We start from the raw sequence: 17249 nt of genomic DNA, 5'->3' as shown, positions 1-17249 counted from the left end.
GATCCAACTGCCAACCTGATGTATCAGGATGATGCTCTAACCAACTACCTGGGCAGGGCGCTATTCCCATCTTAAAAGGTGGGCATCTGCCTGACTGGTCCAGTAAAAGATTCAGGGGTCACACTCAGATCTTCTTCTAAACCCTGTCGATTTCTAAAAAGGCTAAGTATTACCATTCTATGGGCAGTTAGCCTACTTCTTTTTTTTCTTTCTTTTTAAAATTGAATTTATTGGGGTGACATTGGTTAATAAAATTATATAGGTTTCAGGTGTGCAATTGTATGACACATCACCTGTGTATGTATTGTGTGTTCACCACCCAAGCCAAGCCTCCTTCCACAGAGGAAGCCTTGTTCTTTTTTTCTTTTATATTTTTTTTTGATTTCAGAGAGGAAGGGAGAGGGAGAGGGAGAGATAGAAACATCAATGATGAGAGAGAATCATTGATTGGCTGCCTCCTGCATGCCCCCCACTGGGGATCAAGCCCAAAACCCGGGCATATGCCCTGACCGGGAATCGAACCAGTGACCTCTTGGTTCCTAGGTCAACACTCTACCGCCGAGCCACACCCGGCTGGGGGGAAGCCTCATTCTTAATTGACTTCTCAGGGTTGAGGGAGAGAGGGCATCTGCCCACAGCCAGCCCCTGACACCAGGGGGTAGCTTGTCAAAATGCTGCACTGTTATCTCAGCCGCTCACCAGGAGGAAGGCTGTCCATCAATAATCAAGAGGCTGGCAAGGTATTGCTCATTTGAATAGGCCTCCTGAGATATGCTCTAACATATGCATTTTCTTAATCTACTTCACTTCTGGAAGCTTCTCTTTGTCCGTTTGGTTTGGAGTGCAGGCTCATACAGCGAGGATTGGTCACCTCTCCTGGGCAGCAGTGGCGTGACTACAGGCCAGTAGGGTTTTTCAGATGCTATTTCTCCCCCTGGTCCCCATCCTCCCCCCCAAGCAAAGCTGACCATATCTCAGTTTTTTCCCTTGAAGAAATTCAGAGTTGACACATACACTTTTTAGTAAAGTACAGTTGCAGAATTAGTTGCCCCTGGAGAGCAAGAACATCTAGTATATAATCTGGGAGACTGAGGCACAGCTTGCTTCTGTTCTGAGAGGTTTCTCTTGCCTTTGTTTGTCTCTTTCCACCTGGAAGCCCTGGGACCTCAGGGAAGCCCTGGGGTGGCAGGGGCTCCGATGTTTGCGGGAAGATCCAGCTGACGTGAAGTGCTGACTGCGCGCCATCCCCCGTGGAGCCATTCTGAAGTGTTTATTGCTCAAAGCGAGGTGGCAGGTGCCCGCGGGTGCCCTGTTCATGTAGGAGCTGCTGCCGAGTTAGCGAGCTCCCTCGGCCCGCCTCGCCTCCCCACTGCCGGGAATGATCTCAGGGTTTAACACCCCCAGAGGGAGAGCCGCTCAGGTGACACTTGGCGAAGGCAGCACTGAATAGTTACCACACTTGCTGGAGCACTCTCTGTCCCAGCTGGAGACTCTCGGGAGCTTTCGACATTGTTTTAAGGGAACATCTGGGCGTGCCAACAACATGCGAAGACATCGCACACACAGGTGCTTTTCCTCACATGGCGAGCACACCTTTGTGAAAAAGCTTGTTTTGGATGGAAAGACATCCGAACAACCTCGGAAAAGAAATAATCTAATTCCTGTGTGTATCACTCTAAACACAAGTCCAATTGGTGAAAGGACTTTTCATTGGAAAAGAAAATTGTTTCCCCTTCTTGTCGGTGAATCTGCAGCTGAAAGGACAATTATTCTGGGAGAAATCTTTGAATGTTCTCTATTCATCTTGATTCTAAGCTATTAATTGTCTGTGGTTTCTGAATATTTTATAGAGCATGTCCTCATTCTTGTTAAGAGATTGAAAGCAAATTAACAAGTGGCAAGTGCCCACCCTCCCCACTGTGCTGCCGAGATGGACTTGAATGGAGGTGAACTTGATCTCAAGCACGGGCTTGCTCAGAAGTGAAATCACTTCTGTTGCAGAGAAAGCAGAACCTGCTTTTGCACCAGGTATACCATTTGTTCTAGGATATTACCTATCCCAAAATTATCTATATAAAAGCCTAAGGGACTGTAATGGCAGGTCGACCAAATGACCTACCGACTAGTCACTATGTTGTGCACTGAGCACCAGGGGGCAGAAACAACACAGGAGCTTCCCCCTGCTGGTCAGTGCGCTCCCACAGTGGGAGCACCACCAGGCTCATGGCTGGCAAGCACAGCTGAGGCAGTGCAAGCCTCTCCCGCCTCCAAGTCAGCGGCTCAGCACCCCGCCCAGGCTCGGGCTCCTCTCCGGCTGCCTGACACTTGTGTACTACCACATCCTTGGGGGATGTCAGACTGCCGGTTTTGGCCCAATCCCCGAAGGCTGGCAGTCCGACATCCCCTGAGGGGTCCAGGATTGGGAGAGGGCACAGGTCAGGATGAGGAACCCCACCGGTGCACTAATTCATGCACTGGGCCTCTAGTTTTAATTATAAAGTGGCACAAATGAATAGGAGGAAGAATTCCCTCTACTCACAGAATAATCTTGTTAATGACCGTCATTCATAGGTGTCTCTTAATCGTGTGTCTGCTCTCTGCCAGATGCTGTTGGGTGTGGGGTGTGAAGTCAGACCCCAAGGCCACCATTGTAAGCTTAGCTGGGTCCCCTGAGCTCCTGTTATCACACCACATGAACCCCTAAAGGAAACGGTGACTCTCTTAGGACCTTTGGGGAAAATTAGACACCCATCAGTGCATCGGGTTTGGTGGCCATCTTTCAGAAGTTTATTTTAATGTGTATTATTTATCTACTTTTTCCAGATTTACTGAGATATAAGTGACATATAACATTGTTTAAGTTTAAGATGTACAGTGTAATTTGATTAATTGCATATATTGCAAAATGATAGCTATAATAAGGTTAGTGAATACCTTCACCACCTCATGGAATTACCTTTTTCTGTGGTGAGAACATTTAAGATTTATTCTCAGCAACTTTCAAATATATAATACAGTCTTTTTAAACGATGGTGACCATATTTTCCATTATAGCCCCAGAACTTACTCATCTTCTAACTGGAAATTTGTACCTTTGACCAACATCTCCCCGCGCCCCCCTCCCCCCGCCCCAGCCCCTGGTAACCACATTCTACCCTCTGTTTCTATAAGTGGAGCGTTTTTAGGCCCACGTGTCAGTGAGATCACACAGTGTCCATCTGTCTCTGTCCGCTGTACTTCACCTGCCACAGTGGCCTCGAGTTCCATCCACGCTGTGACAAATGGCCGCCTTTCCTTCCTTCTTTATGGCCGAGTAACATGCCCTGGGCCACATTTTCTTCACCATCCGCCCTCCGGTGGACACAGGGTGTTCCCAGGCCTGGCCATTGTAAAGAATGCTGCCATGAACATGGGGGTTCGAATAGCTCTTTGAGATAGTGTTTTTCTATCTGTTGGACAGATACCCAAAAGTAGGATTTCTGGATCAGGAGGTAGTTCTATTTTTAACTTTTTTGAAGGACCTCCATATGTTTTCCTCAGTGGCTGCACCAATTACTATTCCCACCCACAGTGCACAAGGGTTCCCTTTCCTCCGTCTCTGCCAGCACTGTTCCTTCTGTCTGTTGCTAGTAACCGTCCTCCCCGTAGGAAGTGGTTTGATGTCCCTGCTGATGAGTGATGCTGGGCATCTTTTCATGTACATGTACCTGCTGTGTTATGGTGTGGCCATCTCACAGTAGGCCAGTGATGGCGAACCTATGACACGCGTGTCAGAGGTGACACGCGAACTCATTTTTTTGGTTGACTTTTCTTTGTTAAATGGCATTTAAATATATAAAATAAATATCAAAAATATAAGTCTTTGTTTTACTATGGTTGCAAATATCAAAAAATTTCTATATGTGACATGGCACCAGAGTTTAGTTAGGGTTTTTCAAAACACTGACACGCCGAGCTCAAAAGGTTCGCCATCACTGTAGTAGGCGATGGCTCCCTCCTGTGTGTGGGACCACTTTATCTGTGATGGTACCTCAGAGCTCAGAAACGTCCAGCAAAAGCGAGGCATCCCTTCTTCCTTCAGACATTCACTGAGCTCATCCTGATGGCCGGGTGTGGTTCCAGGCCTGGGGATGAAGCAGTGAGTGAAATGTCCAGGCGTTGTCATTTTGAAACTCACTCTCTAGAGGAGAGGCAGACAACACAAACCATTTAAAAATGTGAAATAGATGTTAGGGTGAGTCACACAGCAAAAAATAAAGTTGTTTGAGAGGAAATGCCAAAGGAGCGTGCAGTTTGCAATAGGACGAGCAGGGCTGGCTTTGCTGAGTCAGGGATGCAAAGACCTAGAAGAGGGGAGAGAGTGAGCCATGGGGGATCGGGGGAAGAGCATCCCAGCCGGAGGAGGGGGCTGGGAAGGTGCTGAGGGGAGTGGGCATGCAGAGTGACTGTGCCCGGGGCAGAATGAGCAGGGGTGGGGTGGGGAGGGCAATGCGTGGTAAAGGGGGAGGTGCTCTGTCAGGCTGTGGGACTTGAGGCCCTTGTAAAGGTTTGTCCGCTTTTAGTCTTAGCCAGATGCTTAGCCATTGGGGCTGCATCGAGTTGGACAACTGCAGCATTTGCAGGAAACTTCCCAAGACCTTCCTCCCCTCTGACGCCCATTGCAAGTCCCGAGATTGAATAATATGCTAAAGTGACTCACGGAAAGCTGTGCAACTCAGGGTTAAAGTTTATTACAGCAAAGGACACAGACAACATCTGTCGAGGGAAGAAGCTTATGTGTGTGTGTGTGTGTGTGTGTGTGGTGTATGTGTGTGTGGAGGGGTGTGTGTGTGTGTGTGTGTAGGGTGTGTGTAGGGTGTGTGTAGGGTGTGTGTGTGTGTGTGTGGAGGGGGGTGTTAAGCCCAGGGAAGCAGCAGGCAGGAACTTCCACCTTCTTCCCCCTGTGAGTCAGGGCAGCGTGGCCCTCCTCCCTCAGGATGACGGCGATCTCAGTATTACCAGCCAGAGGCGCTCTCCCAGGCCACAGAGCTCAGGGTGTTTTGGGGGCTCTATGGCACACATGCATGATTGATTTATTGGTTGCCCACATGGGTGATCTCAGTCCCACTAATACCATGATACCCGAAGCCCCACCCTAAATTATATTGTTCCTATGTGGCTAGAACCCCAGGCAAGCAAAAGGGAGGTGTTCATAACCCCGAGGAGTAGCTAAAGCTTCAGGGAATGGGGTGCCCACCTCTCTCCCAAGCTGTGCCTTTCCTTTCATCACTCATTTGTATGTTTGTTGAATATGTAGCTGTGTATCTAGAATATTTGGACACTGCTAAAAGCAGACTGAATCTTATACTCAATATGTATGTTGAGGATACTCTTCTCTCCACCCCTGCAAAAGCAGTTTACTAACTCCACGTTGAATTTTACATTTGTAATTGCATATTATAATTGAAGGAATCAGTACTTGTCAGGCGAACATACGGCAAATCATAATAGTGGCTGTGATGGGTACAAACAAAGGTAAAGACACAGCTTTCAGAGGTGAAGGGGCTGAGAAGTACAGACTGGCCACTACCAATAGTCACGGGATGCGGAGTACAGCACAGGTAGAGTCAACATATCGTATTATAATATGCAATTACAAATGTAAAATTCAACGTGGAGTTAGTAAACTGCTTTTGCAGGGGTGGAGAGAAGAGTATCCTCAACATACATATTGAGTATAAGATTCAGTCTGCTTTTAGCAGTGTCCAAATATTCTAGATACACAGCTACATATTCAACAAACATACAAATGAGTGATGAATCCATCTATAAAGTAAGGAAACATGGAACTGATTGGCTTACTGATTTCAGGAGTTTTCTTATTAACACTGCCTGGCATGAGATCATTCATTTTGGTTTATATAATTTCAGTCCATTTGTATTTTTCTAGTAAAGGATGTTGAGCCCAGCCAGTGTTGCTCAGTGGGTTGGGCGTTGTCCAGTGCCCGTTCGATTCCCAGTCAGGGCAAATCCTGGGTTGCAGGCTCAATCCCCAGTGGTGGGTTGGGGTGGGGGGAGAGTGCGTGCAAGAGGCAGCTGATCAATGTTTCTCTCTCATCACTGATGTTTCTATCTCTTTCCCTCTTCCTTCTCTCTCTAAAATAAATTTTAAAGAAAACATTTAAAAAAGTAAAAGATGATGCTGTGAAATGTGATTGGCAAAGAGAAGGTGTTTCTTAAGTTGGGCCTTCAGTGCCCTTGGGGACCATTGCGTTCAGGTGGCGACTGCGGAATAGTGAAGACCATGGCCTCCAGTACACCGCGGCCAGGCACCTGGCTGCCCTCCCCACCCTCCCCACCATGTTGGAATCGCTGGACTTCGCCCTCTCAAGGCGTTCAGAGCGCAGTCATTCTGCTGGGACTTTCTCCAGCTTACTCTTCCAAACCATGCCCCTCCTGCGGCATATCAGTGAAGCCTCAGTTTCAGAAGCCTGGCCCATGGGGCTGGGACAAGTCCCCAGTTAGGCGTTCTCTAGCACTGCCTCTCCTTCACAATGCATTTTACGGTTCTTTATTGAGCACCAAATATGGAGGCCACGCCCAGTCTAGGCACCGGCGGGAGAGCTGAAAAGTCGGGACAGAGCTATCTGCATGGCGCTCACACTTCAGTGCAGCGATGGAAGTGCATCTCCTTGAAAATTTGCTGTGCACCCTACAGCCATGGCTGGTACTTTCAGTAAAACTGGGTGACAGTGACTGTCATTATATTTATTTTTCAAAAGAAATGCAGGCTGAGGGATAGATGATGGGCGCCAGGTCACGGAGCAGGTGAGGGCCATCCCAGCAAGGCGACCCGGAGCCCAAGTCCCACCCCTCTTGCTGCGTTGCCGTTGCCGTGGTACTGGTGGTACTTCTGGGCACGGGTGAGTGAACTTCTCACTGTTTTTTGGCGCTCTTGTTTTTCTTCTTGGCCAGTTGCACAAACCATGGTTTAGAGTGACAGGCATATCATTTGGGCAAAGTAATTATTGGGAAATTCAAAACTCGAAGTGCATTGACATGGCTACGCTATTCTTCTGTCTGAATCCCTATCTTCAGAAAGGACACAGGAGATGGCAAACTTAAACGCATCACTTCACCTCCTCTGGGTCTCCATCCCTGCTCTCTGGTAGTGTGAGGCCACAGGAAGGAGCACTGCTGGGCCGGTGTCCGTGGGAGAGTCAGTGGGTAAGAGAGAGGAGGCCGGTCATGGAGAGTGAAGTGTGTTCCCAGTGCTGTCTGGCTGGAGCCATTAGAGCATCTTCGTTCTGGGCTGTTTCTCCGAGATGAGCCGCAGACGTAAGGCCATTAGCCCGCTTGATGCGTGTTCTTTCTACTTCCTTGCCTTTCTTCGTTTCTTTTCCCCCCCACTTCCCTCTTATTTGCCTTGGGGAGTTTGCCCATTGTATTATTTTGACAAAGGTGTGCAGTAATGATTTTAATGGATTTAAAGCTGCTTATGAAACAGCACATGAATCTATCTGGAGGGAAGGAGAGACATAAAAGAACTCGTGGGTCTGTGCCTGTCCCTCCAGAGGGCAGACTCTCTCTGTCCCTGGAGTCAGAGGGCAGACACCACACCCAGCCCAAGCTTTTAATCCATTTTATGTCTATCTTTCATTATTCTTTAAACACAAAAAGAGCCTCCTCACTTGCTTGAACCGGTTCAAGTCTCCCCCTCTGTGCGGGATGCAGAGAAGAGACCACAGCCCCAGCACGCCCACCATACTAATTTATGATTAGCTTATCCTAAAACAAGGGTGGGCAACCTTTTTGTGAGTGCGTGCCAAAACCAGCAAAATCTCTAACTCAAAATTCTTCTGCGTGCCAACCCTAATTTTTTGAGAACATGTTATGCCTACTTGATATCTCTTAAGGTATACGTATGTGAAGAACCTTGAAGAAATAATAAAATTCATTCGAGCAACAAAAACACAGTATATGGTGATGAAAAATACATTTATTTTTTTAATGTATACATGTACACTGATAGTCCGACAGAAAACTTTATGACTCCGTTTGATATTATCAGTGGGACTTTTGCTGCTGCATCACTGATGACAGAGATTTTACATCAGGTTTATATTTCGTGACCTTTAGAGATATGCACGAGCTACTACTTTCATCCACCAGGCTACTCCTATTATGAGACTTAACAAAATTCATCACTGTGATAAGAGAGGGTTTTGCATGCCAGCAAAAGTTACTGGCATGCCATGTTTGGCACGCATGCCAGGGGTTGCCCAACCCTGTCCTAAAAGAAAAATAAATAACAGCCAATAGCTTAGATAGAATACACAATAGACATATTAGTTCTTCTAATGCAACAGGAAACTGTTCCAAGGCCAATGTGAGACACTGAAACGAAATACAAACTGAGCTTCCTTATAAAAACTTTATTGTTCCCAATAATTACAGATGACAAGATAGTTGCTGCTCATTACTTACATATGGCTAAATAAATTCCAGTAACTAGCAAAAAAAAAAAAAAAAAAAAAAAAAGAACTCTTTGGCTGAGGTTAGCAGAGACGGATGGAAGAGCATATGAAGGACCATTTCGTTCCTATCACCTTCCTGGGTCTCACTGTCCCACCTCCCACCAAAGGACTCGTGCCTGTGAACAGGGTGGACGAAAGCCTTGGCAGCTCAAACCCAGGCCTCACTGCTGTTCTGTTCTGTGGAGAGCTCTTCAGAGCAAATTGCTGGCCTCCTGGCAGATCAGGTTAACGGGGGCAGTGCCCCTACTCTCCCCCAGCTTAAAAAAAGGAATAAGTTGCTAACATTAAAAATTCAGGTTATTTCTCATAGAAATCAGGTGCTCTGGCTTCCCGATAATCAGAAGCTGTGGCCCCACTGGGCTCCTATGTCCCCACGTGACTAGGGCTGCTTGGGGCTGCTGTTCGGGAGCCACTCCGCCTGCTGTATATTGAAGTGCGTCTGAGCTCTGCATCCATTTACCTGGTGTAAACCTGATTGAATCTGAGATTGTGAGCCCTGGTCCTTACTGTACGTGGCAGGTGGTGTGTGCATTGTGTGTTTGTGTGAGTGTGCATGTTTGTGAGGTGTGTGTCTTCCAGATCCTCTGGTGGAGGCAGGTGGTCTATTGTTGCTGTACTTTAAAGAATACTTGATGCTCCAATGGTTGTGATTTCACTTGTTTTCGATCACAATAATTATTTAGAGATGCAGATGTCCTTAAAGGAAGGTTGTAGATTCATTATGTTGAGCAAAAGTAGACATTGGATGAAAGAGGGATTGCCAAAGAGGAGGTCTTGCCAACGAGCGGGTCATAATATAGATGGAGCATTTCACCAGCTGTGTCAAGATAAAATAGAGTAGAAAACATCAGCATGTTATAATTGAAGATGCGTAAATAGCGAGGTAAATATACTGGCTCCTAATCTAAGCTACACTTATTACTGTGGTTGCAGTCACAAGAACTTTAAGAGCAACTGGATTGTCAAGTTTGAGAAACAGAATTTGATATTAAGCAATAAACTACCACTGTTTCTAGGTAACAGGTATCTTCATTCTTTTTAGAGCCAAGATTGGCATATACATAAGTAAGTAAACAACAACATTGGTCATAGGGGAAGCCAAAGGCCACTTCTTCCTCTTAAAGAGTTGACTGAGGCTACTTCCTCTTCTTCGGGAATGATAGTTCCTATTTGATGGGAAAAGGAGCTGTGAAAAATGAAGACCTTGCACAATTAGGTGTCACATTTGTCTGACGGCCTCAGTGAGGAGGGAAGGGCAGTGAGCACTGGGCAGTGAGGGAGTCTTCCGGGAAGAGCTGGGACGTGACTGAAATACATCAGTTCTTAGTTTTCATTCCTCATTGGATTGGCGTGACTTAATAATTAAAATCACACAATCAACCCCCTGAGGTAGTTCTTTATATTAGCTTACTGAAAGAGCCACCCGTTTATTCTTTTCCTTCTTCTCACCTAGCCCATATCAGTGAAATCCAAGCGAGGCAGGTTTTGACGGGTTACAAACACTGAGCTATATGTGCTGAAAACTGCCATATGGCCGTGGTATCAGGCCAACTGTGGGAAATTAGATAGGGAGAAATCTTTCTATTTTTATTACATTAATTGCATAGACTGGGCTAGATAAAGTAATTAACAGCCGTTTGGGTGGAAATGTGCTTGAGTTCCATGTTGTTTTCTTCAGATGTGAACGAAACTCGGCCCTCAAGCCAGGATTCAGTTTTTCAGCAGGAGATTCTGAGATGGAGGGAGTGGTATTGTGTCTTTGAATAATTAAGGTCTTTAAAATAAACAAACAAAAGCAACGTCTTTGTTTACTGTCGATAGATGTATAGATCAAAATCAGAACTTTAAAATATCCTTGCATGTAATTTTGCCCATGTCCTTTAGAAATATTTAGAGTAATTAAATATATTGGTAATTCTACATATCATGTATGTACACACACACACACACTAAAGTATACTTAGCAATTAAAACACCTTTATTAACTTCTTGTCTACCTGTGTGTACCAGTCTCCCTTGTGAATGGACTTCATTCTGGTTTAACAGTCTGAGGCGGAGATGACCTTCCTCTGAGTCGTTAACACTAACCATCAGACCACAGAGCTTCCCTGGGGGACCTGCTCTTTTGTTGGCCACGCTAATGCAGCACCGTCATGATCCCCAACAAAACTCTCAGCTGCATTTGGTCACATTGAGCGGAAGCTGGAGTCAGATTGGATCTCTGACTTTGGAAATGAAGGAATCCTTAAGGCATCGTCTGTAAGGGAAGTTAAAAGTGAGCCTGGGAGTCATGAAACCCTTAGCTCACCTCTGAGCTGGACGGTGGGGACGCCTACGGGTCTGATTCCTGGACTGAAGGGGAAAGCAGTCCCGCAGGTCTCCTCTTTGACAGCAGGAAAGCGGAGTACAAGGATTATGCCAAAAATCAAGAAATGGCCTTTTTTACTTTATTAACTTTCTGCTTTGTTTCTTGAGGAAAAAAAAAAAAATCACCATGTTAGCCAAGAGAGATGGGTTCCTGCCTGTAGTAATAGCAGCTCTTTGGAAATGTGGGTTCTCGCTCACTCTATTTAGCAGATGGGCATGAGTGTCCTCGCCTCATGCAACATCCCTGGGTCTGGTCTCCCGGTGCGTCCGAGGCTTTGGTGCCTGGCTCCTGGGGCAGGGCTCTCAGAAACTCTCTTCTTGTTTCCACAGGATGTGTGAGACTGGCGAAGGGCTGTTTATCTTCCAGACGCGAGACGGGGAGGCCATCTACCAGAAGGTGCACTCCGCCGCGCTGGCCATCGCCGAGCAGCACGAGCGCCTGCTGCAGAGTGTGAAAAACTCCATGGTAGGTCGGGGTTCCTTCCTCAGGTCCCAGTGGGCACTGCCGTCGGCTGCCACCAGGGATCCCTGTGCTGGAAACCACAGCCAGCGATTAGGCAGGGGTTTACTCCTGTCCTCACCCAGGTATTCCTCAGATTCGATGTCACCCTGGGACGGCCCGGAGTGGCCCGTGGCTGAGGCAGTCACCTCCTTATCTACTTTGTGCCACAGTTACTATAGGTGTGCCCCTTAATCAGTTTGGGCTCCTATAACCCATACCATTGACTAGATGGCTTATAAACAACAGACATTTATTTATTTCCCTCCCTGGGAGGCTGGGAAGCGCAAGGGCAAGTTGCTCTCAGAGTCACTGTCTGCGGGGAGGGCCCACTCCCTGGCTCATAGCTGGCTGTCTTTTCTCTCTGTCTTACACACGGAGGGGACTTGGAGTGTCTTTATAAAGGCGCTCTGTCCTCAGGACCTAATCATGTCCCGAGAGGCCTGCCTTCTAATACCATCCATTTTGGGGTTAAGATTTCAATGTATGGATTTAGGGGGGACATGATTATTGGGACATAATTGCAGGGAGTATGTACATTAGAGTCAATTTGGGGTGTATGGACACCTGTGGGCACAGCTATGTGGGTTACCTGCCTATAGATACAGGTGATCGCTGTAGCAGATGTTGTAATTTCCAGTGTCCACAGGGTCCAGGGGAAAAACATAAGTGAGAGAAGAGGGCTGAGAGGAAACTGGAATGAAATCTCAAAAGCCGAAGACCTGACAACTATTGACATGAGACTTTGGGCTCCATGGAGGAGATCTCTTGATTTTTTTTTTTTTTCAGAGAAGCCAAGGATTTGAGTCTGTATATGCACCTCCCAGTCTGTAACTGTTGGAAATTCATTCTAATTAAAGCCAACAACAAAACTGTCCCAATTTGTGGGCCAAAGAAGACTTGTCCATAGACTGCCTCTTGCCCATAGCCATGCATTTGCCATCTCTGGTTGATAAACCTTCATAGTCTTCCAGGATAGAGACTCCACAAACACAAACACACACGAGCATCCACAGACGCTCTCTCGGGACACCTACCCTGCTCGTTGCTTTCTATTAGGGACTGCCACTCATACCGAGAACTGTGATTCTTGAGTTCCTTCTCTGAGAAGAATAACATGAAACTGTAGTCGAATGCAGAAGAGTTAAACAATGTAAATCATGCATCGTGGCTGCAAACACATGCAGGGCTGCCCATCTGGAAGGAAATCTGCAAAACCGAAGGCACTGTGTTGGCATGCTAGCACTAGGGTAGTTTGCAAATTGCTGATGTAAACATGTGGGCTGGTTGGATTTAAAGAGGGAGGGAAAGCATATCAGTAATATGATCTGTCCCAGAGCAGTCCTGAGTTATCCCAAGTGGCTTGTGCATGCATTGCTTCAAGATTTCAGAGCAGGAATCAGCAAAGCTTTTTGTGAAGGGCCAGGGAGTAAATGCTGTAGGCTTTGTGGACTAAGATGGTCTCTATTTCAACTCCTTAGGTAAAGCAACCATAGGTAAAACATCACCAAATGGGTGTGGTGTGTTCCCAAAACACTTGAATTCAAGCTTCATGTAATTTTCACATATCATGAAATATTTTCCCCTCATCATTTAAAAATGTTCTTTTTGAATTAATGCAGATTTGATATCCATTTCCCTATATGCTTACCAACTCTGGATATCACTATAGAGCTAGATAAATGGATGGATGGACAGATAGCTGGCTGGCTGGCTGGCTAGATTGGATGGTGGGTGGATGGATAGACATTAGCTAGTCAGCTGTACAGTCGAATTCAAGTCACTTCGAATTTACAGGGCAACATGTGATTGCATTAAAGTTGTATAGCTATCCATTAGACGCCTTCAAACATCTGAGCAGGTTTTTTCAAGATTACCTTGTTTGTGAAGCCGTCAATTAGCATAAATTGTTGTGTGCTTGGAAGGCAAGTTCTGCACACACATGTTTTTCCATTTACAACCTCCTCATTACTTCGCTAAAATTAATCAGGATTATGAGTCATGCCTTCAGATTATCCCCTTGCATATTTAGCTGGAAAATAACATTCGTTCTTAATTCACTGTATGCTGAAGGGGTTCTACAACTGAATGTGATTTTAAAGCAATAGCGTTCTGTTTTAGATGGAAATGAATAAGTGTCAAAATGAGACCTGAATTCCAAGGGAGTTAAACAGGATTGCAGAAGGCTTAAAAACCACGTACTTGAATCAATTTCTGATTAGGAGAGAAAAGAGATGCGGTGCTAACATGAAGCAAGTGATAACAACATGACTGGCCACCCTCCCTGGACTACAATTTTGAGTTTTCTGGTCATTGGAAATGGATCCACACAGAGCTGGCTGTATTCTCAACTAGGAATTGCCTTTATGTCACTGTTGGCTTGCTTCCCTGAGATAGCTAAGGTCATAAATGGAGAAAGATAGCAAAGCTAACCTCTAGGCTTAGCCTCATTATTAGGAAGCCCTGGTCCATTGCAAGCTGACTTCGTCCCCAGACAGAATCCCGCACTGTGGGAATGCTAGTTGGATGTTGCAGCCTGGAGTGAATTAGCTTTGATTAGACTTATGACCTTGTGTCCCAGAGGTCATAAAGAGGAGGCGTGTGGGTTGGATAATAATAGCAAGTATTGCTATTGTGGTCGGCTGAGTAATGGCTCCCCAAAGATGTCCACATCTTAGTTCCTGGAGCCTGTGAATGTTTCCTTATGTGGCAAAAGGGATTTGCCAATGTGATCGAGCTAAGGCTCCTGAGATGGGGAGGGTACCCTGGATTCTCTAGGTGGGCCCAAGCTAACCACAGGGTCCTTGTAGGAAGAAACAGGAGGAGTCAGAGTCAGACAGGAGGCAATGTGATGTTGGAAGCAGAGGGACAGAAAGAGAGAGACAGTGGAAGATTATATGCTGAAGGCTTTGAAGGTAGAAGAAGGAGATGTGCGCTGAAGGATGTAGGTGGCCTCGAGAAGGTCATGGCCTCGAGAAGGTGGAAAAGCCAAGGGACCAAGTCTCCCCTGGAGCCTCCAAAAGGAACCAGCCCTGCCAACATCTTGATCTTAACCCTTAAGAAACTGATTTCAGGCTTCTGGCCTCCGGAATAAATTGCTTTTGTTTAAAGCCACCACGTTGTGGTAATTTGTTACAACAACCATAGGAAATGAATACAATAATAAGATCAATAGTAATGGAAATGTATCATGCCTTTCCCCTGTGGCAGACAACATGTTAAGGACTTTCTGTGTTCTTTCTAACGCTCAAGATGACCCTTGGATTGAAGGCCTAAGACCACCAGCTTGGAATCAGTGGGTTCAAATTTGGAGCAGGAGTGACCTGCTGGGGTAACCCCAAATTACGCTTTATATCTGAATCAAGCCCCTAATACATGTTTTCTTTGCCTGCATGAGATCTTCTCACTGCTGTCTAAAAATTCCAAATTAGTGGCCAACATTCAAAAATGAAGGTTTCACATAAAACTCAGATTTCTGTACTGTCTTAAAAAGTGAAAAGGCCGGGTAACACTGGTCTCGCATCCCCACATGGCAACCATCAGCTCTGCCCAGTAATGTCTGCCCCTTAGATAGAATGGCATCTTCAGTTCTCCCAGTGCCTACCATGCTCGGCGTCCCTCAGCAACCAGTCCTTCTCCGGGCGTTTATGCCATGCTGTGGCGATGGATGTCTCGCCTATGTTACTACATGTATTCATTTTCTATTGCTGCGTAACAGAGTCCCACAAACTGTGCACCATAAAACACACCCACTTATTATCTCCTGGTTGCTGCGGGTCAGAGTTTTCATATGGCTTAGTTGGGGTCCCAGCTTCAGTTTCTCACAAGGCTGTGGCACTGGTGTCCACTGGGCTTCAGTCTCACCTGAAGGTCAGACTGGGGAAGGATCCATTTCCAAGCTGTTATGGTTATTGGCAGGGTTAAATTCCTTGTGGCTGTAGGATAGAGAGCCTCAGTTCTTGTTGACTTGGATGAAAGCCAGCCTTGCCACATGGACCAACACACCTACTTACTTAGTCAAAACCAGCAAGAGAGAAAGCCTCCTTGCTAGGTGGGGGTCACAATCCCAAGTATCATAACCATGGAAACGACGTCTCATCACCCTGTCATAGTCTATTAATTAAAAGCAAGTCACAGGTCCTTAACCCCATCAGAGAAGGGGAGCATGGGGGCATGAAGACCTTAATGAGAAGATCATGGGGCCACCTTACTGTCTGTCCTCACACCATGCAGACGTCTGGGGTCCTGTTCATTTAGTGTTTTGATTTTACTTTTTTGATACTTTTTCTACTTTATGGTGTTTTGCTAATGATGTCATTTATTTATTGAACACCTGCTATAGGCCAGGATCGTTAGTAATAATAGCCACTACAGTTCATCAAGCCTCCTACAATATGCCAGACACTCTACTTGCTTTTCCTCTGATCACCACAATATCTTTGTGAAATAGATGCATTCACGCATTCTCATTCATTTGTTCATTACAAAATGCTCATTGAGGCCATAGATACTGTTATGTGCTGTGGCAGGTAGTGGTGACTGACAGGTGAGGCCTATGCTCCCCTGGGGCTTACAATTCAAGAGAATATTACTCCTGACCCTTGGCCTGGAAGGAATCACTGTCCCTGTCATATAAGTGAGAAGAACTGATTCTCAGAGTGGCTAAGTCACTAACCTGCAGCTGTAGAGCCCATTATTGTTGGAGCCAGGAATGCAGGATCCCTGCATCTGGTCCTGAGCCTCTACCTGCAGCCACAATGCCTCGCCCCCTTGGAGAGTGTGAAAGCCCTTACATCCCTCTTATATCCCCACTCAGCATTCTCAAATTATCGTGAAAACCTTTCAGAAATATCAACTTAGAGTATATCTTTGTAAAAAATCACTGTTTCAGGACACCCTATTTCTTTTGGTAGTTTTGGCACCAGAAAGCAACTTCATAATTCTCCCCTCCCTTATTGCTTTTTAAACCAGTGTATTATTATGACTGCTCTGAAGGGGGTGCTCCTTGAGGCAGGTGGGCCTGGATTAGGGGAGACCCCCCTGTTGAGTGAGATGGCCCAGCTGCCAGCTGCCTTGCTGGAGGAGCCACTGGGAGTCTGGGGCACAGCTCAGGGCTCCCTGAGAAGCCGCTATTTTTGCCACCTTGGAGATCAGTGTCTACGACAGAGTCTAATTTTGGAATAAGGAGTGGAGGAGTGTGGGATGGTCCTCATTCCACGACGGGCCTGTCATTTCTAGAATTTCCTTAAGGCACGAGTGAGCAACAGGGGGGAGAATGACTGCAATTTGGCAGGCTTTCCCGGGCTGTGGGACGGGAGGTGACATGTGGGCCCCAGTGACGGCTCCCTGCACTCTGGAACCTGACGTGTACACAGGTGTGTGAGTGGAATCTGAATGACTCTCACTTGGTTCCCTCTTTTTTTGTTGACGGGTTTAATTGACAGATTTTCTTCCACACTAGGTTCTGCAAATAAAATTTGCTAATGAGTTTGTAGAATTCAAGTGGAATTCTTCCACAATTCTGGAAGCCAAAGTCATTTATAATCAACCTCATTTAAAAAGCAATAGGCTATACATTTAAAATGATATAGAGAGAGAGGGCATCCAATGTGAACCAGCACAGCCAAGGGTCCAAGGGTTCGGTGAGCCTGAGGGGGTGGGTGGGGGGGACTGTGAGGGATTAAAGAAAAGACAGACAAAGAGAATAAGCTGGGTCTATCAGGCGGGCAAACTTTTTGACTCGAGGGCCACAATGGGTTCTTAAACTGGACCAGAGGGCCGGAACAAAAGCATGGATGGAGTGTTTGTGTGAACTAATATAAATTCAAAGTAAACATCATTACATAAAAGGGTACGGTCTTTTGTAT

General features: G+C 46.2%; 1 protein-coding gene across 4 annotated transcripts in view; it reads left to right on the top strand.

Annotated features, from left to right (window-relative positions):
- Nucleotides 1–17249, top strand: part of DOK5 (docking protein 5) — a 134038-nt gene that overhangs the window by 93517 nt on the left and 23272 nt on the right. For all 4 annotated transcript variants that reach the window (XM_081097122.1, XM_081097121.1, XM_081097124.1 and 1 more), the window contains exon 6: nucleotides 11214–11349. In XM_081097122.1, the coding sequence (XP_080953248.1) occupies nucleotides 11214–11349 (136 nt within the window). The remainder of the gene's footprint in view (nucleotides 1–11213; nucleotides 11350–17249) is intronic.

The sequence above is a fragment of the Myotis nattereri genome (genome assembly GCF_964212035.1).
Source record: "Myotis nattereri genome assembly, chromosome: 8".
NCBI classification, from domain to species: domain Eukaryota; kingdom Metazoa; phylum Chordata; class Mammalia; order Chiroptera; family Vespertilionidae; genus Myotis; species Myotis nattereri.
The sequence above is the reverse complement of the archived record's forward strand: the minus strand, read 5'-3'. Positions and strand labels throughout refer to the sequence as shown.